Raw genomic sequence first — 22,584 nt, forward strand, 5'->3', positions numbered from 1 at the left:
TTATTCCAGGTTTCCCTGGATACCTTCCACATGTCTGCAGTTCGACATGTCTTTGAAAAAAAACTGAAACCAAAAATATTTGAGATGAGAAGCAGTGGCTCCACCTCCATTGTTAACAAGGAAACCATCAAAACTGTGCAGGCCCTTCAGTCCTTTTTGCTGTCCATAGTCAATCCAGAGTGGGCTGTGGCCATGGCTCACAAGATTGCCCAGGAATTCCCCATAGGTGAGTTACAAATGGGATGGGGAAGGAATGAGGGGGAGAACAGGCTTGGGACAAGCAGGGTGAGGGTGGGAGCAAACATTTGTTCACTGATCCTGAATAACACACAGCACAGTTGGAGGATGAAAATGAATTTATCTCCTGCATCCAGTTTGGAACAATAGGTTCTAAAAACATCCAGCTGATATCACAGCATCACCATCAAATCCTTTTTTCCCCTCTTTTTGTAGAATCATAGAAAGGCTTTAAGGTTCTTCCAGCCCAGACCTGGACACCTTCCACTAGATCTGCTTGCTCCAAGCCCCATCCAACTTGGCCCTGTTGTCCTGCCAAAAGTTTCTCCATGTTCACACCATCTTCAGACAAGTTTTCCACCAAGAGCCAATATTTCAGCCCAATTTAATCACTTTCTCTGCTATCTGAATCCAAATAAATAATTGGATTTTTTGCTCTTTAGACATTAAAGCTTTCCTAATATTTTAAATAGCTTCTAATTTTTTTTTTAATTCTTCAAAATAAAATGGATATAGTATATAGTGTAGGAAGGAATAATGAAAATTTATTTATTTCTTTCCCTTCCTTTTTTATTAATCATTAAAAAGGTCCTGACCATGTCCAGGCACTGAAATTCTGTCTCTATCTGGCTGAGAAGTGGCTGAAGAGTACTACAGCTGAGGTAATGGAAACTGTTTGCCAGATTGTTGTGAAGTTACAACAAAAATTACAAAATACTTATCTCTGTATTTTAATTTTTGGTGTTTTGGGCAGTGGTGTGTAAATTGTACCATAACCAACCCTGATATGGGAAATACTTTTGGAGATGTGACCCCCAGAAGAATCTCCTCTGTCCTACAAAAATCAGGCTTGGTGTTATTGGAGCTTGGACAAAAAATGAGCAGTTTTAGGGAAGAATAATTTCTTCTTTCTCCTGTTGTGTGCATTTTTCTTGCTGCAGAAGAACGAGGTGGAATCTGTTCCAGCTTTGATCAATACCATTATTAATTTTTGCTTACAGTTCCAAGATTTTTGAGCTGTTTGCAGGGTTACATATAAAGAAAATGTGCTTTGACTTGATTCTCAGGCTTGTTTTTACATGGTTTCCTTTCACAGGGAAAGGTGAATAAGAATCTCAGCTTTGATTAAAAATCTCAAACTTTCTATGGAGTTGTTGAGGCACAAAGAACCCTAAATAATTCTCAGTATTTCATCACATGATCAGAGAGAACTATGCCACAATTAAACATAAATTAAACTGAAATTTGAGCAGACACAAGTTTTAATATTAATCTTTTTTTTCTTCTACATTTTACCTCAAAATCTCTTAATTTTACCTCCTTGTATGTATTTTATTTGGCTCTTTCACAACACAGCTTTGCAATTTTTTTCAAAATACCTTTCCTAGCTAGAGGAGTGTGGTTAATCCTCTGTGTCTGCAGAGGAAATATCTGTGGGTACAGGTGTGGGGACACCTCTGAGGAGCAGATCCTGCTGTCCAGTCTATAAAAAGATGATTTTTCTTGTGCTTTTGAGTAAAATAAGCTTTTTATGTAAAACTGTGGTGTTTTGCTAAAGGATGAGTCACATGGGAAAGCAGAAATTCTCCAGAGGAACTTACGTGCCCAATATAAGAGAGCAGCAACAGAAAATGTCCTGATAACAAATAACTTGAACAGCGGGGAGCATCTAAAGTTCATGGGGAAACCAGCAAATCTGATTGTTTTACTGTATGAACACCACAGCATAGACCAGAGATTCCAAAATCCAGCTGGCAGAAATTATCCAGGTGAGTTTTCCATCATCCAGGCTCAAAGGAGCAAAGAGAAGCTCTTTTAAAAACCCCAGTTCTGGTTTGGAAATAACATTGTCTGCCCCTTTTCCTGTAGATATCCATGTGGCAGCTAAGGAGATTGCTGAGATTAATAACTTGGATATGAACAAGATTTGTGACAAACTGCTGGCCAAATGGCTGTGTCCAAGCACACCCCCCCCAGGGGTAAGTCATCACTTTGGGGTTTGAAGGAAATGACCAATTATATAAAATATGGGCTTTTTTTTTCCTCCATTTGTTCAAAAAACCTGAGGTTATTCTGTACAAATTGCCTGTAGTAGTCATGAATCTATTTAAGATTTCAAAACCTTCCTAAAATAGCACCCCAATGTCTGTGGTGAGAAGGATTTGAAATGCTTTTCCTTCTCTCTGTGTAGAGATTCAAACCTTCCCTTTAGTGCAGCTAGCCTGAAGGAATAAAGCAGTTGTAAATATATCAGCTTTTAGCAGGGGTATGACCCAGCTATTGATCCAAACAATATGGAAAACTCATCTAAATTTTCATTTCTTTTTTAAAGAAATCCCAAGAAATCTTTGGAGATGTCCAGGAGGATGAAGAATTCCGAAGGTGTGTGTGTTACCTGCAATATGGTGATTTATTTTTAACTTGCCAGTTAAAAAATAGCTTTTTCAAGAAACTTAACTGTGTGTGTGTGATTCAGAGCTCACTGTTCTTATTTTTACTTTCTGCTGACATCACTTTTGAATCATCTAATATTTATTTATACCACAAAATGCCATTGACAATAACTTACATCTGTAAGTGCCTAAGAGCAGTTTTTGGAGGTTTTCCCCTCCTTTTTCATATCCTTGCTCTGTTTTTAGACAATGAAATATTCACATTTAACTGACAGCTGATGTGATGGATTCCAGTAGCTTACCTGCATTAAAAACAAACCCATTTTTGCAGGGTTATTTACCTACTTCAGTCTCGCCCAATGGATTACAGTTCAAGAATGCTTTATGCAATTACAACAGCTGACACCTCTGTGAGTTGCTAAATTCTTGGTTTAGCTTTTTACCTCTTATTAAAATCAAATGTTTTCTGCTTAACTGCAAAAGCTTAAACTTTTGGCCTTTGCTGGTTTGGTGTTTTGGGTAGTTTGTGATTGGTATGAGCTCTGTGTTTTCTCCCCTTTTAACCTTTGGGTTAAAAATGTGATTTTCATTGAATTTTTCTATTAACTCTCAAGAGCAGCCCTTGAACTCTGGGTTTTCTAAGCTTATTGCTGATATTATCTGAAACAACTTCATGAAACATTTCCTAGAGTGTATCTTAAACTTGTGCAAGACATTGGCTCACTTTGGGTAGAATGAAAGCAGAGTGGTAAAACTGTGTTAGCAGAACCTTAACCTCCAGTTTTTCTGCACTTAATTACAAATGTGATACTATATATCACAAATACTTTTCTAGCCTGAAATCTAGAAAACTAGAGGATTATATATACCTAGCATAATCCTCTTCTAATTGTTCAGCCAACTGTTGTGACTTTGGGACTGTTTTCCCCTCAGCCCTTTGGTGACACTCAGCTGACCTTTGCTCACAGGACCAGAGCATTCAGGTGTTTGCTCTACCTGGCAGATACCAGCACTGTGGAATCACTCTTCAAGAAACCCATTGAGAAAGTCAAGTAAGAGGAATTTTTTTACATATTAAAGAAAGAAGAACACTTTTCAGTGTTATCCTGAGCTTGGATATGTGGATTGAAATATAAACATCACCTAACTCCTGCTTTGGGGGGTTTATTTTCACAGGTATATTCTGAAGTGCTGCATTTATCTGGCAGAGCTTGAGATCTTGAATATTCCATACACTTATGAATCATTCCACAAGAGCCCTAAGGAAGGCATGATTAAAGGGCTATGGAAGAACCACAGTCATGAACCCAGGGTAGGATTTTTAAATCCTTTGTAAATTTTTTTACCCAGTGTGTGAATTTACACCTTTCTGCAAAGCACTGGCTTGTCTAAACATTTTTCTTCAATGTACTCTGGAAATGACAGATAAAAGCTTTACCCTTCCTAAAATTAGAAAATAAAATACCACATTTAGATGGTTCAGGTTTTGTTCCTCCCATTTGTGCAATGATTTTGGAAGTAGCTTGGAAAAGTTTGAAGATGATGAATTTCTGTTAAAATGCAGCATGTCCTTGCTCCCCTTCAGGCTGTGAGACTGGTGACAGAGCTGAGCTTAGAGTACAAAGTCTATGATCCCCAGCTCTGGAATGGCCTCCTCCAGAAACTCCTGGGATTCAATTTGGTAAGGAATTTTTAAGAATAAAGTCCTGCAGCAAGGTGAGAAAAAGGCTGAGTTTGTCCAGTGAATTTGTGAGGAACAGAAACTATAAACCATGGTTACTTTGAGCTCTGAGATACTGAACTGGTGAAGATTAGAAGAATTTTAATTTTGATCTTAAATTGTTATACTTTTATTTTTTAAAAGCCTTTCAGAATAAATCCTTTGGTAATAAATTGAAAATTTTCTTCATATTATTATCAATTTACAACATAATAGTCACATTCTTGTGTGCAAATATGTACAAACTGTGCATACATGTATTTCCATGTGTGTACATATATACATGACCTCTAAAATCTATTTATGATGATGGAAATCCTGATTGTTGCCATTCAGAATCCCTATTGTCTGTGGCTGTCAAACATTACTATGTAAAGTTGCTGCAGCCTAAGGAGGTAACAGATGTACCTGACAGTGTGGTTGATAATTTAATTTACTGAACTACAAAGCAAATTTCCATAGGTGTCAAAGGAACACAGGTACCTTGAGAAGCTCCAAGTTTGCAGACAAAACAAGCTAAATGCAGTTCTGTAGATTATTGCCAAATCTTCAGAAACACCAATGGACTTGTATTTTTTTTTTTTTTTCAGATTCAGTATCTAAGAAGAGTTTTGGTTGAAATTACTGGGATTCCTTCACTATGGGAGGTAAGCAAATACTGTCTGGCTTCTCATCTTTTTCTTCACTTTAACAGGAATTTGGAGTGTTTGTGTGTGAGCCATGAAAAGATTCTTTTTGAATTCCTATTATTTCTATGACAGTGCAATGTATCAGTGAACATTGGACAGAATCAGTCAGAATATGCCTGAATCTTAGACTCTGAGCTAAGGAAAGCAGTGGTAGGGGAGAATTCACCCAGGATAAATAAAAATGAATATTGACAGTCTTCTTCCAGATGCAGTGGGTTATGTGTGTGTTATAGCACACTTGGTTTTACCTGGTTTGGACTCTAATTTGAAAAGCTCTTTGTTGCCACCAGATTCCCAGTTTCGGCCCAGCCTGGCGCAGCGTGGTCCTGTCCCCCTTCCTCACAGGTAGGGCTGTACCTCCCTGTCCTGCTCCTGGAGTAACTTGGTTGTAAATTCACTACACCTTGTTCTCTTTCTTTCCTTCTCAGCCTCGTGTCCACCAAGTCCCAGACAGCTGCAGGAGTGCAGGGAGAGCTTTGTGGTCCTGCTCAGGTGAGTCCTGACCTAACACTGCTCCTGAACACTCTGGGCACAAAGCAGACTTGCTTGGCCTTTGCAGTGTACAAAGCACATTGTTGCATTATTTCATTCACCACAATTACACAAAGGACCCACCAGAACTCAGAGAGCCTGACTTGAACCAAAGTTAGTTTGGAAATAGAATAGATTTGGGGTGGGAAGGACCCTAAAGATTATCTGGAGGGAGATCCTACACTGTGCAGACACATCTGTACCAAAGCTGTGCCCTGGGCAGGTGGCCAACAGTTACCCTCAAAACAGACTGCTTAGAAACTGGAGGTGTGATTGGGGGGTTTTTTCAGGCTAGAAAATCCCCATGAGTTTGTATTCAGTGAACCTTCAATTTGCTTGGCCATTTCTGAAATTATTGTGAGGCAGAAATGTGTTGCTCTACCTGACTTCCAAATGTCAGGCCAGTTTTGCTGACAGTTCTGAGCCATCCAGTTAAACAAATCACAGCTGGGAACTTCCCTCCTGATCTCCTGAAGGTGTCCTGTCCTGGCTGACCTGGATATTGTTGGAATTGCTAAACAATACACCCAGCTGGACCTCCCAGCTTTTGCCCTGGGGTGCCTCTTGGTCATTCCTCACTCTGAGAAGAGAGAGCAGCAAATTCAGGTAAATCAGAAGTTTTCTGTCCTGTCTCTGCAAGGGAAATGTCCTTAAGCATGTCCTGCTCACCAGAGCAGGTCACAGGTGAATTCCAGTTAACTTCAGCACATCCCTGCTGATAAATGCTCAACATTTGCCACCCTCAAAGGCTTCTAAAGGGATCATGTGAACACTTCCTCTTCTTTTTCTTTTAAAAGTTCAGTCATCCCCAGCAGCTTTGTCATCTGACTTTGCCTTTAGAGAATTTGAGGATGTTTTATGGGATCCCACTCATAAAACACATGGGGAAAAAAACCAAACAGTAAAACCCAAGCCAGAACAGATTGTAAGAAAATTACTGAATCCTATTTTGGAAGGGTGCTGAGTTGAAAGCTCCTGGCTTCCAAGGAAGATGTTCTGATAGAAACCTTCTGCCTTAAAGCCACATCCTCACCATCCATGAACCTGGACATTTTCCTTTCTCTTCTCATTTGTTTCCATGAATTTCTGCTCTGCATTTTTCTCCCAGATGAAGCATTAGAGGCTGTTCCCTTTTCTGTCACCAGCAAACTGGGCCCAGTAAATGCACCTGTAATTCTTAGACTCCCAGTCATTAAAGCTCCACTCAGAAAAGTTCCCCCAAATCACAGCTTAAGTGTAAGACATTAGCCTGCTGCCAATGAGTCAAAAAAATTCCTGTAACACCTACAGCAAAACACCATTTGAGAGTTAAAAGCAACACTTTCAGTCCAAGCACACAGATCCTGGTTTGATACTTCTGTAATTGCACCTAGAATTTCAAAAGATTTCTGAATAAATCAAATATTTGTTCTGAGGGGAGAGTTCCTGCTTTAATCAGTCACAGAATGATAATGTTTTGTAACTTATTTTCACAAGGGTTTGTTATCAACCTGTAAGAAAGAAACTGTGCTGCAACAACTGGATGAACACATGGACACTGGAGAACTGGTAGCATTTGCCTCCCAGGTAAATAAGTAAAATTTTCTTCCCTTTGACTTGGAGGTTTTTATGATAGGTAAGTGTTCACAGGAGCTTTTCTCTCTCCTCTGATCTTGTCCAGCCTAACTTGACAAAATGTTCAAAAAATGTAAAATACTTGTGAAATGCATTTTTATTTATGTTGTGCAACTGAAAAACTGAAAAACCTCTTTTACATACTCAGTGCTGTGTTCTGGGCTGTTTGGAGGGCAGCAGAACCACCTTGTTTTTTAAAATAAGTACTTGAAGATAAAAGGCCAAAGGGTTTAGGAAGCTGCACTTTTACCTTGCCTTGAGCTGTCTCCCTATGGTCAAGTTTAAATCATTTCTCTCTCTGAATCTGGGATCAGTTTTCCTAAAATCTGCCATTTCACAGCACTTAAAAAAAACCCTATTCTCTGTGGAGTCCAATATAAAAACTATAAGCTCTTTCCATTCAAAAGTAAAATCTCATTTGTCTAAAATATTAACACTTTTCATTGCTCAAACTTAACTCTACAGATCAGCTCTTTGGTTTTGGACAATATCATCAAGGAGAAGCTCTATGAACAGTTCTGGAAAACCAAATATTATCCACTGCTAAAGCAACACCTGATAAACACCCACAGAATAAAAGAACTGGTGGATTATTTTGCCAAAAATAACTGGTAAGTTAATAAATGGTAAAAAAACAGGTTTAACTGGTAGCAATTACAGGAATTAAATCTAACCTTTATTTAATTTTCTTTTGTTTGAAGTCACTGAGGTTTTCTAACACTTAGCCTCCAAGGATTTTTAAAGTATTGCTAAGTTAATAAAGAAATAAATTTCACCTCACTAGGATAGAGTTTTACAGCCATTCAAGACTAAGTAACAGACTGTTAAGTTTGGACCAGCAGCACATCAAATACAGTTAAAACAGAAGCAACCAGAGTAAAATAATCAAAACCTTGACCTTACCTTTAGGTGAATCCAGCTCAGGAGCATCACAGAGTCACAGCTTCAGCAATAAGAACACTAAGAAAAAAATAAATCCTTGCCTGTACTGAAGACCTGGGGATTGGTGGTTTTGCCATGAAGTTTTCAAGAATTAAAAGCACCTTTTGTGCTCCACTTAAATCACAAAAGGGCCTGGGTTGGGCCCCACTCACCTGTGGAGGATTCACAGCACTGGGCTCACTTGTTCCCACTTACCCACACAAACTGGGACAGGAACCAAGAGAAAAAGCCAGATGTGTTTTCTCTACTGGGAAGTGACAGGGCTCATCTGACTTCAAAGCTAAAGGATCATACTTTGGTTTTTTACTTCTGTTGGCTTTTTAGAGAGCTTCATTTGACAAACTTGATCAATTTTGCCTCTTCCAGCCTTGATGATGCAACAGCCCTGATTAAAGAGTATCAAGAGAAATGTGGAAACCCTGCTCTGGCAGATGTCTCAGCATCTGATCTCCTACAGGTAAAACAAACCATTTCTGCATCTCAGGCAGTATTTTCTCCTTTTTCACTAAAGACTCACCCAACTTCTTACAAAAATACTTTTTAACTGATCTACTTTAGTAACATGTATTGTATACAATAAAATATCCCTTCATTAAGTCAAACAATTCATTGTACCTGAACCAAATCTGTGCCATCACTTCCAAGGACTTTCCCAGGTCCTGGATCCCATCCCATTTCCTAAACCTATTAATGTTATTCTTTGACCTTCCAGATGTACCTGAATGGATCAGAGGGGTCCTGTGTCCTGAAAGTGCCATAAATTAGGTCAAGATTTACCTTTTTCCCTCCTTCTCCTGGCAGGAGGTGGGGCTGTGCATTCAGAACTCTTGTGCTGCTCAAGAGAACTCAGCCTCAAACTCCAAAGCTTTCACCAAGAGCATCCACAACCCCTCCACATTGTTCCAGCTGTTCTAGGCTGCTTCTCCTTCATTCTCCACCCCCACAAAAACAGTTCAAGCTCACAGAATTTCCTGTTTGTAGTCACCAGTTCATACTCAGCACTTTAACTTTGGGAAGGAGTAAAGTTTAATTCCTTTACTTCTGTATTTCTCCATGTTCAGGCCTGCTGTCAGGACCAGTCAGATGTCATCCACAACAGAACCTTGTCCTCACTGTGATAAACTTGTATAAAACTGCACAGGGGCTGTGGTTCATGTAAAATACTTTGTAGACATATTTTAAGTGTAAACTTTACAAACTTATGTGTCAATTTTTCCCTTACAATATAAATTAAAAACCCCTCATGCATCAATTTTGGTCCCTTACAGTATTCTATAAACCTCTTAATTATGAGTTTGTCAATAAATTGATGCTCCAGTCAATAAATTCCCTCAGTATTATGTGCCAAGGTTTTCTTTTCAACTTTGCTCTGACTTAATGAAGTGCAATAAGCCAGAGGTTCTTGAGACACCAGCCTGAAATGTCTTTTTGTCCAGGGCAAAGCAGGTTTATTTTGAATATGAATGAGTTATTTAGTCAGTTCAGGACACAGAAATAAGGGTTCCAGCTGATGGAAAAGTCATAATCCAAAGGAAACTACCCCCCATCCTAAACATTCTGCTGTGGGAGGCAAAAGATAAAAATCTGTTTTGTTGGAAAGTTACAGCAGTTGTGAGGAAGGGGAGCTGTTAAATACATCCAGGTCCCTGCAGCTGTGGGAACAGAGGAGCACAAGGTGCTGTGTCTTGAACAACTCATATTTATCTTCAGCAGCTTTAAGAGTCACATGGAATTACATCACTGAGAGCCTCTGTGCATGAAGTGCACAAAAAATGGAGTGTCAGATGAGAGCCACAAATAAAGGAAAGCCTCTCCTCACTGGTCACAGATTTAATGAGATCATCATTCATGAAAGCACAGGGAGATGTGAAACTGCTTTGATCAGAGACACTCAAATTTTCTACAGTGAAACAACGAGGTAACTGTAATCCTTTCAGAGTCTATCAAGCCATTTTACTCCTTTAACTTAACTGAGGATGTTAAATTGAGAAAATTAAATATAAACTGGATTCTAGAGCAAACCCAGAAACTCCATCTCTGTCCAAGCCCTGTAGAGCATCCCTCAGGTGAACACCAAACCACCACAACTGCTGCATTCTTCCCCAACACCACCTCACCAAGCCCAGCTTTTCTATGAAGTGGAGTTTATTACAACATTAAGGAACAGCATTTAGACAGTTATCTTAATGGAATATTTTACAAATCAATTCATACAGAGAAAAGCAAACACAAGGTTGTTTAAATTCATGACAAGAGTTACATTGTTAAGCTGTTAGTGACAGTGCAGGGCTGTAAACGAGCAATCAAGTTTTGGAACTTGAAGTTCAGAAGGAGATGGTAAAAATACCAGACAAGCAAAAACATTTTTTAGGATTTCTTGTACTCAATTCTTTCTACCTTCACATCATCTCCAATTAGTTGATAGACATATGTAACTACTGTAGAAGCCTGGATGTCCATCAGCACAAATGAAGGAATGATGTTGCTGGAAAGAGAGGAAAAAATTCATAGTGATTGTGTGTCTATAACCTCCTTAGTGTTTTACTAATATTTAGCAGAAATCACTTCAAGAAAAATGGGAATTAATTCTGTAAGTACATCACATGAGATCTGAGGCTGTGAGTATTTCATGTTTCAGTCCAGGAGATTGTGCAAGTACAGCTGTGTGAATTACACAACTCTCTCCCTGACATTTAAATCAGAAATATTAACTCTCAGGAGTTTGTAGTTCAGTTTTGTTACCAAAAAAAAAAAAATCTCCCCATAATTCACTTACTTCTCTAAGGCATGGTAGGCTCCTGTAGCTGATCCTGGGTTGATATAGAATTTATTTTCATGTTCAAATGCCTCAAATTTGTGTGTGTGTCCTGAAATGAGGATGTCCACATCAAACTGCCTCTGGAGCAGTGCCAGGCTGGCCATGTCACCCCAGGGGATCACCTGATGTCCGTGAATCAGCCCAATTTTGAACTGTCCAACAGTCACAACTTTCTGCTCAGGATAATTCAGGTTCTAAAAATAAAAAAAAAACCAACCCAGATTACACAGTTTTATATTTAAACCCAACCTTATGCAACACCAAGAAGGGGAAAGCTCAGGAACTCATTTCACCTTTTACTTGAATGAACTCCAAATGTAAAAAACATAGAAGATACCCCAAAAAAATGGACACTACCTCATCAAAGTCCCCTCTGACAACATGGACATCCCCAGCCAGGGTCTTGAGGTAGTCATAGGTGTCCTTGGTGCAGAGGTTCCCTGTGCACAGGATGTGTTGGATCTTGCCAGGCACCAGCAGCTTTTTGAACTTGGCTGGGAGGCTGTTGCAGCGATGGGGGATGTGCAGATCTCCCAGCACCAGCACCAACTTCAGGGCAGGAGGGGAGAGAGAGGGTGACAGACACAGGTTAGGGCACAGCCAGCACTGCAGTGTCCTCTGCAGAGCCACAGCTTGGCACTGGGACCCCAAAGCTGCTAAAGTAAGGATGGAATGGTGATGGAATTCAAGGGGCTTTGCCAGACCATGAGCAGAGGGGGCCTTACAAATTATTTGTGGTTTGTTGCTGAAAGCCAACAGTGCAACATAGCACACTGATAACAGATAATAATAGATATAAATAATACAATTCTGTTGTATTACCTGATGCATTTTACACAAATTTGGGAGCTGCCATAAACTATCCCACTGTTTTTTCTCTCTAACATGTTTCAAGCACAGACCTGGCTAAGCTGCAGCCATTTCTCTTCAAAAAAACTCTTCATCCAATTTCTCTCCGCTTATTAAAAAAAAAATAAAAATTAAAAAGCAGCAAATTTGCAATGTGTTAATAGCTGACCAGAAGAGGAAGCGTGTTCAGAGTCCTCATTGTATAAAACCAATGAAAAACTGAATAAGGCTAAAAAAAACCAACAAAATACAAACAGGGCACTGCAGAGAAGCCAATCCAGGTCACTGCATAGTGTTCCTGTTACCACTTCTATCCATTTATAGTTTCAGAATAAAAATGTAATAGGGACTTCAAAATTAAGGACTGAGATGATGCAAGGCCATGGCTTAACAGCAAAGGCTTTGAATCTGCAAATAAAGCAATAATGCAAGCAACACAGGGCAAATTAATTGTGCAAAAAGGGCATGAGAAGCTCTACAAAGCAGGGAATGTTATGGCACTGCTCTGGGAAAACCCTGGATCTGGAGACACTCAGCCCTAGGAACTGAAAGAATGGCTCCAGATTAAAGAGATTTTTATCTTCCACTTCATGTTAGTGAGGCAGTTCCTAAAATGACACCCTCAAATTGTTTGTAAAGGACACAGCCCAGATTTATTTCCATAAACAATATAACTAGGCTAAGAAATTGTAGTTTTAAAGATTTTTTTTCCTCATGGATTTTTAGGCATGCAGTTACCTTCAGGCTAGCAGTCCTCAAAAAGGCAGATGGAACTTGGGGAGTATTTTTTATTAGCTTAGGGGGTTATTTTGGGGGGGATTTTTTGACATGCAAGTGCCACCATCAAAGCCATCTGGAGACAGATGGTTGAAAGTATTGGTTAAATAATACAAAAACTTTTTCATTAACAAGTGACCAACTTAAAATGAAACCAGGAGAGAGGGGAAAAAAAAGACATTTTTTATGTTCTTTGAAGAGTAAAAGTGGGTAACAGTGATTTGGATTAATAACTGGCAATAGATAGATGGTTTTACTGCTGCCTAAAGGACTTAGGTGTGCAGAACAAGTTATGAATTTGATGTTTAATAAAATTATCCCACCAAGCCAGCAGTGTGAGCACTCAGCTCATTCCCCTTGCTGACAAAACATCAGCCCCACATTTCCCCAAAAATCACATTTCAGCTCCCATTCATTACAGAGAAGCTTGGCAAGCCTCAGTGACCAAACCAAATGAACAGCACTGCAGGGTGTTCAATCACCACAGAGCTTAAAGCAGTGGTGAAAGTGATCAAACATCTGGATTTCACCAGGAATTTGGGTGGGATCTGGAGCAGATTGACCAGCAGCCCCTAAATTCATCAGAGCCTCGTGCCAGTGACACGGAGCAACACGAACGAGCCCTTCCCACGGGTGTTAGCGAGAGCCAAGGAGTGACTTACTCTGTGCCCAGCCTGATTGGAATGAAGGAGTTGATTGCAGGGGATGAGAAACAGGGCGGAACATGATCAATGTTAAACGAGAGGAAGCAACAGAAGAGAAAACACAGCCAAATGAACGGGCAAATAATAATTAATGAATTGTCGATGTTATGAAAGAAGCGTTAAATAATAATTTTTTAAAAAAATTAATGCGATTACGATAAAATTAATACAAATTATAAACGCGGCTCCTGCAGTGACGGCCCGGCCCTCACCCCCTGCGGGCCTCGCCTCAGCTGGGGACCGCCCTCCCGCCCGCTCTGCCCCGGCCCGGCCGGCTCGGGCCCGGCTCTGTGGCCATTCCGGTGTGTCCGGTGTGCCCGGGGTGTCCCGGGCGGGTCCCGAGCAGCTCCCGGGCTCGCCCCGTTCTCACCATCGCGCCCGCTCCGCTCCGGCCCTCCCGGAACCGCCCGGCGCCGCCCCCGCTACGGCGCCTGCGGAGGGACAACAGAGCCCCGAACGCGTCCGTGCCGCGATCCGCTGACTGGGCTTTTACACACGTGGAACCAGAGTTGTGCCCAAAATGAGCCGATAATAAGAGAGAGACCGACAGACAGACAGACAGACAGGCACTGTTTACTTATTTCAGAGCTGCGCAAACCTGGGTGCTCCGTGATCTCCCACAAACCAAGCACCCCAACCATCAATTCTTTTTACTCTTTATGCATTTTAGGAAACAAAGGAATTGGTGCTCATTGGCTACAAGTTACACAGTTCTCTTATTAATTAGTATTGTACTGGTAATTATTCTCTTGCCTCCCGTGCTAATTAGTGCCATGCTCAGCCCTTTTCTTTTGGGGCGGGGGAGTTTCCCGGCTCTGTCCCTGAGCTGCGGCAGCTCAGATCTCTCTTAAATAAGAAAAGAACATGGACGGAGATAAAGGGAAATATATGATTAAACCCACTCTGTTTAAATCCCCCTGTTGTGAATATTGTGTATACCAGTTTGTAAAATTAAAAAAAAAAAAAAAAAAAGGGTTTTCCATAGTCTGAAAGCTTTTTTTGCAGAATCAGATTTCCTGCCTTGTGTAATCAATCGTAAACTATCTACTAAAGATCGGGCTTTGTACTTCTGTTTTTTATCTACCAAGACCAGATGGTTACATGACCAATTGTCCGGACAGCTGTCCCACAGAAGTTTGGAAGTTTCTTTGACCACCACTGTTTACCTTGCAGAATTATTACAACAAAACAATAACAATTATTTATTATTACAAGGAAAAACCATGCCATAAAAAGGGAGCTGCAAACCAAGTTCGGCGGAAGCGTGGAGCGGGAGTTACCCCTCACGTTTTCCCCAGCACTGCGTTGCTCTGTCTATATAAAATAAAGCAATCTAAATTTTACTGAATATCGAGACTTTGTTTCTCATTTATAACACTGCGCGTAACTGGGGAGAAACCCGAATTCCACAATTCCAGGGCTCCTTATCGGGGGCTCCCCGCGGCGTTTCCCGCCCTCCGCAGCCGTGAGGGGAGCGGCCATGAGGGGACCGGCCGTGAGGGGAGAGGGGATCGGCCGTGAGGGGGAGCGGCCGTGAGGGGAGCGGGAAGCGGCCGTGAGGGGATCGGCCGTGAGGGGAGCGGCCGTGCGGGGAGCGGCCGTGTAGGGGGAGCGGCCGTGAGGGGAGCGGGGAGCGGTCGTGAGGGGAGCGGCCGTGAGGGGAGCAGGGAGCCGCCATGAAGTGCGTGATCGGGGGCGCGCAGCTCCGAGGTACCGGGGCCCCGGGGAGCCTGGCACTCACGGGGATCGGTGCGGGACACCGGGAACGAGGCACCCCCGGCAGCTCCGGGGCGGCCCTGAGCGGAACACGAGCCCCGGCAGCCGAGCGGGGGATCCGCCGCTCCCTCACCGCAGCGGGATGTGCTCGTGTGGGCCGTGTTCGGATGTGCAGGGTTTGGGGACAGCCAGGAGATGTTGAGTGTCCCCTTGGCATTGTGTTCCCCTGGCTGTATGTCCCCTTCTGCAGCATTCTGTGCAAAAAGCTCCACACGCAAATCTCCAGCCCCTCTGCTGGGTCCCGCTGTGTTTTTTAGGATTCCATCTCTCCAGATGTCCCGTTGCTTCTCAGATTTTCCATCTGTTAAATGTCATTTCTTACCCCGGTAGTGCAGTTTTGTCCGATTGATTTAATCTGTAGTAACACCAGATGCTGCAAAGGGACGCGACATTCGAGGTGCCTCATCAGGAGGCAGCTTTTCAAAACGTTGTGGGTTTGGATAATTAAAATTTTAATTACCAAGAAAAATGTATAAGAAATTTGTAATGTTTTCCCTTGAATTATTCTGGAGAAAGTGCAGTGTCACCTTTTTATTTTAATTTAGAATGCATATTGCAGTGTTTTCTTTCCCTGGCAGTGTTTGGAAGAGCAATACATGCCATAGCACGGATTAGTGATGAATTTTGGTTTGACCCCATAGAAAAAGGTGTAAGTGAATTTTATTTATTCTAACTTTAAAATCTTTATTATAAGCCAAATATTTATACTACTGGATATTATTTTTTCCTACAAGTACCTTTCAGTCCATCACATTCTCAGCTCCTTCCACTTTCAATATGGACAAATGCCACATTTTCTGTGATTGTAATTATGCAGATTCCATCATGGAAGATTTCTGGATCTGCCCTAAGATTTTTGGGGTTTTTTTGTTGATTGTTTTGTTGTCCAGGACATCCGAATTAGTGCCACGGGGTTCAGTTCTGTTGTCACAGGTCACAAGGTTTGAGTTTTGTACCACACAGGAGCTGCCTCTAAAAACAACATGTTTTGTACCATTGTGACTCAACAGGAAGAACACATCCATTAATGGTTCTGGTTAATCAAACACCATTTCCAGCAGAATTAGTGTTTTCTCCAGAGGTTTCTTAGTTAAAAGTGATCAGCTTACCTTGTCTCACTGGGAGGATGGAAAATCACAAGAGGAGATATTTGGTTTTATACCTGAAGAATTTTTGAGGTGTGAGTGGTGGCTTTGCTCAGTTGTATGGATTGTGTTCCTCAAATGCCTCAACCACAAGCTAAGCTCTGGATGTTTGGGTAACTCAATCATTTATATAAAAAAAAAAATAAAATACATATTTTATTTTTTTTTAAATAATTTTGAGATGTAAATTTCCAGATTTGCTGTTGGCACTGAAGCCCAGAGGAGGCTTTTTTAAATGTCCAAGTTTTGAGTTAATAAATTATTTTACTTCTATTCCCACAGTGGTTGGATTCAGTAATGTTGGAGGTCTTTTCCAACCCTAATGACTCTGTGATTCCATTTCCAGCTTGCCTTAAGATCAGTGAATTCCTCGAGGTCAGCATATGCATGTGTGTTCTTCTCATCCATGTTTTTCCAACATTACTGCTGGACAGCTGTGTCCCAGCCCTGTCAGAAGGAGAAGCAGTTATCCCTCCCCTGCAAATTGATAATTAAGGTACATTTTAGTGAGTTGCTACACACAGCAGCAAATTAACCCAATTTCCAGCTGAAGTTATAGTGGGTGAGGATCAGTCTGGGCTCTCCCAGTGTCCCCAGAGCAGTTTGGGGAAGCTTAAGAGCAGCAGCTTGAGATGAACCAGGCTACAAACCCAGGAAAATTATATTTATTGCAAAGCTGCTCAGGGAGTAACCTCTGCACTGATATTTTTTTTTTTTTCCAGTCAGTTCTCCCTGTGTTTAGATGTGTGAATGTGCTGGAAAGGAACGTAGAGAGATGCAGCATCTCCACCAGCCCCAGTGATCACCACATCACCTTCCAGCTCCTCTGCAGGCATGGTAAGGTCCCAGGGGATTTTAAAACCAAATTTAATACCATTATCAACAGGAGCAGGTCTGTCATCCTCAGCCCAGCAGGACTGGGAATGTTCATCAGCTTCAGTCTGCAAAATTCCTCAACAAACATCATCTCCCCCCACAGAGCTGTGCTGTGCTGGAGGCAGTGGTTTATATTCTCAATAACCAGCTGGGGTTACTGGTTTTGGGACAATACATTGAATTATCTCTGCAGACAGCTGAGCTCCCTTAGCACATCCTTACCCAGAACTGCAGGGTTTGTGTTCTGCATTCCACTCCCATTTATATTATTTTACCAGTTAATTACTGGTTAATTACCCTGCATTTGTTGCTGTTCATTTCTTTCTTGTGGACCCTTAAAAAACCCAGATGCTGTCCAGGCACAACTGATAGGATGGAGGGAGTCTGAGATGGCAGGTGGGTTCATTTCCTGGTTGTGGTGAGTTATTTCCATAGAGCTGGACTAAGTCACTTGGTAACTTCTTCTATTGAACAATTAATACTTTAAAAATCCCCAAAACCTAAAATTCCAGCCAAGCACTGATTTTTGTTCATTTCCTTTATACTCAGGTGTTGTAAAAACCTATAACCTGACATTTCAAGACTGTGATCCCTTGCAGGCTGTTTTTGCAAAGCACATGTGTCCAAACATTCTTAAAGTCCACTCCAGGTAACAAACCTAGAAATATTTTGAGTTTTACTTTCTAATGTAACAAATGCTAAATAGTCATACATAGAATTATTTTAGTGTTGAATGACATTTTACAGGCTGCTGGCTGATGTGATGATTCACTTCCCAACCAGTCAGGAAGAAATAACCTTGTCAGTAACTCCAATGAAAGTTTGTTTCAAGAGTTACACTGAGGAAGACACTGGTAAGGAAATTCAAAATGTGAACCAATACTTGGGCTTTTAACTTTTTTTTTTTTTTTTTTTTTTTTTTTTTTTTTTTTTTTTTTGAGGTGAACTCCAGGAATAGTAACTGTCACGACATAAATGTGGGATGAACAACATTTTTAACAGAACATTATATAGAGAGATTTTTAAGTCATGCTGCCACCCTCTGGTTTTAATAAATTAAATGAATTTAAATAAATTGAAACATCTTCCTGGTGTCAGTGGCAGATCTCAGACTGAGCAGCCAATTGAAATAAATTATGCCACTTGCTGTAGGCTTGAAAGAGGTAATTACTGTGCTGTAAGAGCAGCAGCCTGGCAACTGCCAGGAAAAAAAAGGATAATTTTATGTTTTAAAAAGAACTATTTAAATCTGAATACCTCAATTATAGAATTGATATCATTAGACAGTATATTTTAGTCTGAGGACAGCACAGAGTGTCAGCAAGTCCTGCACTGTTACTGCCATGGTCACATCTCCAGGAGCTGAAGAACGAGCTGGAGATTCTTGGGGTGTGACTCAAACTAATTTTGAAGCTGTAATTGTGGTTTTGAAGTAGAGGTTCTTGTGTATCATATAATAAGGAGATGCTTTTCATACTTGTTATGACCAAAGCTGGGGAGAAGGACCTGGGAAGAGCCTGGAGCACAGGGCTGGGAATTGGGCTGGGAAAAGGCTGAGAAGGATCAAGTGCTAGAAAGTGGCTGGAGTGAAACAGGGCAGAAATTACCGAAAATAAAGAGATTACATTTTGAATGACACATTTGGTGACTTTAGAAACATTCATTTACCAGGACTGTTGTAAGAAAGAAAGAAAGTGAAAAAATGGTACAAATATCAAGAGATACCAAAGCCGCGGTGAGGGGCGGGAGGAGGGGCAGTGAGAGGCGCTGTGCTCGCGGTGAATCTCCCTGCCTGCAGCACCTCCCGCGGCCTTTGAACCCCTCTCCTGCCGGCCTGGGGCTTCTGAGCTCGGCTTTCACAGAAATCAAACCCTCTGCCCACCCCTGCTCTCCTCTGTGGCTGCACGTGTGTGACAAACACCCCCTGCCACAGCTAAGAGCTTCTTACCAGAGCCTGTCTGAACCCTGAGATAAAACAAAGCTCCTGAGCAGAGACGGGACAGTGGCAATAGCCTGGCACAGTTCCTTGGCAGCCTGGCCTTGCCGGGGAGCAGCTCAAGCTGCTGTGGAATTTCTCTGAGCTCTCGGGGACTGTCACACACCGGGAAAACGCCCCTCACTTTCTCTTCACACACCCGTTGACAGCCACGGGTGATCTCCTGATAACTGAATACCTGAGACTGAACAGCCAATTTCCTGTCAGGAAAAGATTGTAATTTAAAACAAAGAGCCTCAGTTCACCTCCATTGTGCTCTGGTGATTGTCAGCAATTTTGATTAATCTCCTAAAGTCACGCTGCATTTTGGGCTTCCCATCCATGCAACAATAGACAGCTGGGAATATTATTTGTGATGGATGCCTGTGGAAGAAGCAGATCTGCAAGAACAGCAGCAGGTGTTAGGTTAGATCACACAGCAGAACCTGGAATAGGTTCTGTTAAAATCCATTCAGATCTACACAATGCATTGCAAATAAATTGAGGATTTTACTTAATTCTAATATGTATATAAGCTAAACATTTATTACTGTTAACCAGTATAAAAACAATTATTTGTTCAAGCAACGCTTATGTAAAAACCTCAGGGTTACAATCCCAGCTTTGTTGAGTTCAAACTTCACTGCTGTGAGTCCCTGACTTTGTTGTTATCTCAAACAGACTTTTCAAGGACAATGCTTACTGAGATACAGCTCAGTCCAGAGGAATTTGACTACTTTCAAGTTGGAGTAGATTCTGAAGTGACATTTTGCCTTAAAGAATTGAGGGTAAAGTAAGAATTTGTCTGGGAAGAAAGCCCATTTCTCATTAATTTGCCTGACTGTACCAGGACAACACAGGATGGTTCCTGTGGAATGGCCCTGGGCTGTGTCCCACCAGCCCTCCTGACAGCAGCAGGGTTTCACCAACTGGTTGAGGATTAGCTTTAAACACCTCAGAGCCTTTCAAAGGCAAACAAAACCCTTCTGAAGCAGAGCTGTGGTTTCTGTGCGGGGCAGACACAGCACAGCCGCCCCATCGTGAGCAGGGAAGTTCTCCATGCAGAACCTCTGGGCAAAGCTCTGGCAGGGAAAGACAAATTATTCTTAGAGGCAGCAGACTTCTCTTTTTGCCAATAAACAGCAGCTGGGATAAACTTACATTCCAATACTCATGTCTGGGTTTAACAAACACTTCACCCCCACCCTTCTTGCAGGGGCTGCTGGCGTTTTCCGAGGCCGCAAGCGTTCCGGTGTCCATCCACTTCGACAGATGTGGGAGGTGCGTGTGGGAGCTGCCCTGGTGGGACCCCTGCAGTCACCCAGGGAACTCTGACTGCAGATTAGGGCAGATTTCATTTCAAACCAAAGCCATTTCTAACCTGCAGTCCAGAATTTGTAATTCCATATAAAGTGTGGGCATTGACAAGGCAGCTGTGCTGACTGAGGAGCTCACTCTGTATAAGTTACCTGGACACCTGAAGCTCCCAGTCCCCTGCAGGCAATGATTTATTCAGCACTTTAAAGAAACAATACGTTTTCTGAATAAATACAATTTTAACAATGACATAATGCTATCATTTGACTCTGATACTGCACAGCATTTGCTGATTGGAGCAGTGAGATCTGTAGCAGGAGCCCCCTCTCATTCCTCAGCTGCAAATACAGGAGATTTTCAGCTTTTCAGAGGAGCACTTTCTGATTCCATAGGTAGAATCACAGTAATTCTCTGTGCTGTTCGGTCTCAATACTTGTGTTTAGACCCATTGCTTTCAGCATTGAGGACCTGCTGCTGGAGGCCAGCTTTATCCTGGCTACCTTGTGTGAGGCTGAGGAGGAGGCAGCTACCCCAGAGCCTGCCTGCTGCCCACGGCCCTGGGACAGGTAACGGGGGCTGAGGGGGCAGGTGGCCTTAAGAGGGTGAAAAACTCAGGTTTTCACAGGAAAACACTGAGCTACAGGGGTTCAGGAACATCTCAGCAGCACAACAGCAATTAGGGGGTGCAAGAGAGAACATTCTGTACAAGCTGCTGCTTTCTCATCTCCATGGGGTCTGGGCACAGCAGGAGGGAAGATGCTGAGAATCTCCTCTAAGCTGTAATCTTTTCACAAACAGAAAATAAGGACACAAAGCCAGTTACTAACCTGCCCTGCTCCATCCAATTCAGCTCAAGGACTGGCATGGATAAATCTGACCAGACCTCTATGGATGGAACCAGGAATGCAGACACAGCCACTTCCAAAAAGCCACAGCAGAAGGGAAACACTCCAAGCATGGTCTCTGCAAAACCCTCAAATGCTTTGGCAAAACAAGAGGTAAAAAACATCCCCAGAGGCTCAGAGAGGGATGTGCCAGGCAGAGCAGGAGCAGCCATGGCCAAGGCAGCAGGAGGAGAGGCCACAGAGGCTCCTTATGAAAAGGTGAGGGAACTCCCCACAGTGCCAGCAGTGGAACCCCACAGCTGCTGAGCACCCCCACGTGCACTGGGGATTTCAGTGGGATCAGCTGTCACAGCAGCACAGCTGGAAACACTCCTGCGGGGGGGGGCAGGTGGGATTCACTGGGAAATGCTGCTGGTTGAGAAAGAATCTTAAAGTGGCAAAAGCTTCACAAATAATTAATGCCCAAATTCTGTATCATGGAATTCTTAACTGTACAAATATTGCATTTTCCAGTTCCACTCCTTATTCTTTGGAGCTGTCTCTTACAAGGAGAAGGAGGCCATTGGTGACGCGTTCCAGAGTTTGGTGACAGCCAGTGACACTGAGGAGGAGTTTGGTGCCTTGCAGAGCTCCCAGGTTCTGTAGTGCAGGGTCGGGGGGCAAGGACAGCCAGTGGGGAGTGCCCAGGAGGGAAGGGCAGTGCAGGCCCAACCTCTGTCACTGTGCTGTGACCCAGCAGCACAGAACATTCTGGAACTGTCAGTGCTCTCATAGTGGCACAAATTTAGGTCAGGACTGACTCCGTTGAGGTTTGTGTGTTCTGCAGGAGCTGCTGGGGGCTCTGCTCTCAGAACACTGTCACTTGAGAGAGGCTCAGTTTGAATTCAAACTCTGTTACCACATCAGGCAAATGAAGCTGCTGTTCTGGCTAAGGGTGCTGGAAAAATAACCCAACTATGCAATAACCAGCTGTGTCACAGCAAACCCAGCTCAGCTCCAGGAGAACTCAGGTTTGTACAGAGACTCTGCAGAACCAGCGTTTAACTGAAAAACCAAAGTTGTCACAGAACTGCATTTAAAAAAATAAAGGTTTGTGTTTCAGACTTGCATTATTCTTTTCCTTCCCAGGTCAGGGGCAGGGCAGTATTTCCAAAGTCACACTGGAACACAACACTGAAATTCCCAGTCAATTAAAGGATGGTTATCTGTCTGCCAGAGCTGCAGACAGCATTGGGTGTCACTCAGGTGTGGATCTGAGAGCAGTGCAGGGAGGTCACAGTGACAGCCCAGCCCCCCAGCCCTGGCTGTGCCTCTCAGCCACCAACCACATCCCCACATCAACAGACAGAGGGTTTGCAGGCAACTTGACTTTAAAA

General features: G+C 42.4%; 3 protein-coding genes across 3 annotated transcripts in view; 2 read left to right on the forward strand and 1 right to left on the reverse strand.

Moving 5' to 3' along the window:
• The window catches only part of KNTC1 (kinetochore associated 1), a 30,119-nt gene extending 20,651 nt beyond the window's left edge, over positions 1 to 9,468 (forward strand). The window contains exons 47-63 of the mRNA XM_056504679.1: positions 10 to 226; positions 826 to 899; positions 1,796 to 2,006; positions 2,107 to 2,216; positions 2,570 to 2,619; positions 2,962 to 3,040; positions 3,564 to 3,682; positions 3,807 to 3,942; positions 4,216 to 4,311; positions 4,941 to 4,997; positions 5,330 to 5,384; positions 5,468 to 5,531; positions 6,047 to 6,176; positions 7,047 to 7,136; positions 7,650 to 7,795; positions 8,493 to 8,583; positions 8,839 to 9,468. Of these exons, the coding sequence (XP_056360654.1) occupies positions 10 to 226; positions 826 to 899; positions 1,796 to 2,006; positions 2,107 to 2,216; positions 2,570 to 2,619; positions 2,962 to 3,040; positions 3,564 to 3,682; positions 3,807 to 3,942; positions 4,216 to 4,311; positions 4,941 to 4,997; positions 5,330 to 5,384; positions 5,468 to 5,531; positions 6,047 to 6,176; positions 7,047 to 7,136; positions 7,650 to 7,795; positions 8,493 to 8,583; positions 8,839 to 8,886 (1,773 nt within the window). The 3' untranslated portion in view covers positions 8,887 to 9,468. The remainder of the gene's footprint in view (positions 1 to 9; positions 227 to 825; positions 900 to 1,795; positions 2,007 to 2,106; positions 2,217 to 2,569; positions 2,620 to 2,961; positions 3,041 to 3,563; positions 3,683 to 3,806; positions 3,943 to 4,215; positions 4,312 to 4,940; positions 4,998 to 5,329; positions 5,385 to 5,467; positions 5,532 to 6,046; positions 6,177 to 7,046; positions 7,137 to 7,649; positions 7,796 to 8,492; positions 8,584 to 8,838) is intronic.
• Positions 9,469 to 10,253: 785 nt separating this feature from the next.
• Positions 10,254 to 13,749, reverse strand: VPS29 (VPS29 retromer complex component). Its single transcript, XM_056504683.1, has 4 exons — positions 13,645 to 13,749; positions 11,302 to 11,493; positions 10,903 to 11,138; positions 10,254 to 10,611 (listed from the first exon to the last, which is right to left on the reverse strand). Exons 1-4 carry the CDS (start codon positions 13,645 to 13,647, stop codon positions 10,494 to 10,496), a joined length of 549 nt encoding a protein of 182 aa, XP_056360658.1. The 5' UTR covers positions 13,648 to 13,749; the 3' UTR covers positions 10,254 to 10,493.
• A 1,153-nt stretch (positions 13,750 to 14,902) lies between these two features.
• Positions 14,903 to 22,310, forward strand: RAD9B (RAD9 checkpoint clamp component B). Its single transcript, XM_056504684.1, has 11 exons — positions 14,903 to 14,984; positions 15,629 to 15,699; positions 16,542 to 16,691; positions 16,918 to 17,032; positions 17,621 to 17,720; positions 17,819 to 17,925; positions 19,728 to 19,834; positions 20,263 to 20,327; positions 20,807 to 20,929; positions 21,214 to 21,466; positions 21,722 to 22,310. Exons 1-11 carry the CDS (start codon positions 14,951 to 14,953, stop codon positions 21,851 to 21,853), a joined length of 1,257 nt encoding a protein of 418 aa, XP_056360659.1. The 5' UTR covers positions 14,903 to 14,950; the 3' UTR covers positions 21,854 to 22,310.
• The last annotated feature ends 274 nt before the right edge of the window (positions 22,311 to 22,584 follow it).

This window comes from Oenanthe melanoleuca, chromosome 15 (assembly GCF_029582105.1).
Source record: "Oenanthe melanoleuca isolate GR-GAL-2019-014 chromosome 15, OMel1.0, whole genome shotgun sequence".
NCBI lineage: Eukaryota > Metazoa > Chordata > Aves > Passeriformes > Muscicapidae > Oenanthe > Oenanthe melanoleuca.

Coding starts and splice junctions, on each gene's coding strand:
- VPS29 (XM_056504683.1), bottom strand. Junction 11,139..11,301: donor TCAGAGGGGACTTTGATGAG/GTAGTGTCCATT, acceptor TTTTATTTTTAG/AACCTGAATTATCCTGAGCA. Junction 10,612..10,902: donor GCCTACCATGCCTTAGAGAA/GTAAGTGAATTA, acceptor CTCTCTTTCCAG/CAACATCATTCCTTCATTTG.
- RAD9B (XM_056504684.1), top strand. CDS start 14,951: ATGAAGTGCGTGATCGGGGGCGCGCAGCTCCGAG. Junction 15,700..16,541: donor TTGACCCCATAGAAAAAGGT/GTAAGTGAATTT, acceptor TTCCATTTCCAG/CTTGCCTTAAGATCAGTGAA. Junction 20,930..21,213: donor TGCCCACGGCCCTGGGACAG/GTAACGGGGGCT, acceptor CATCCAATTCAG/CTCAAGGACTGGCATGGATA.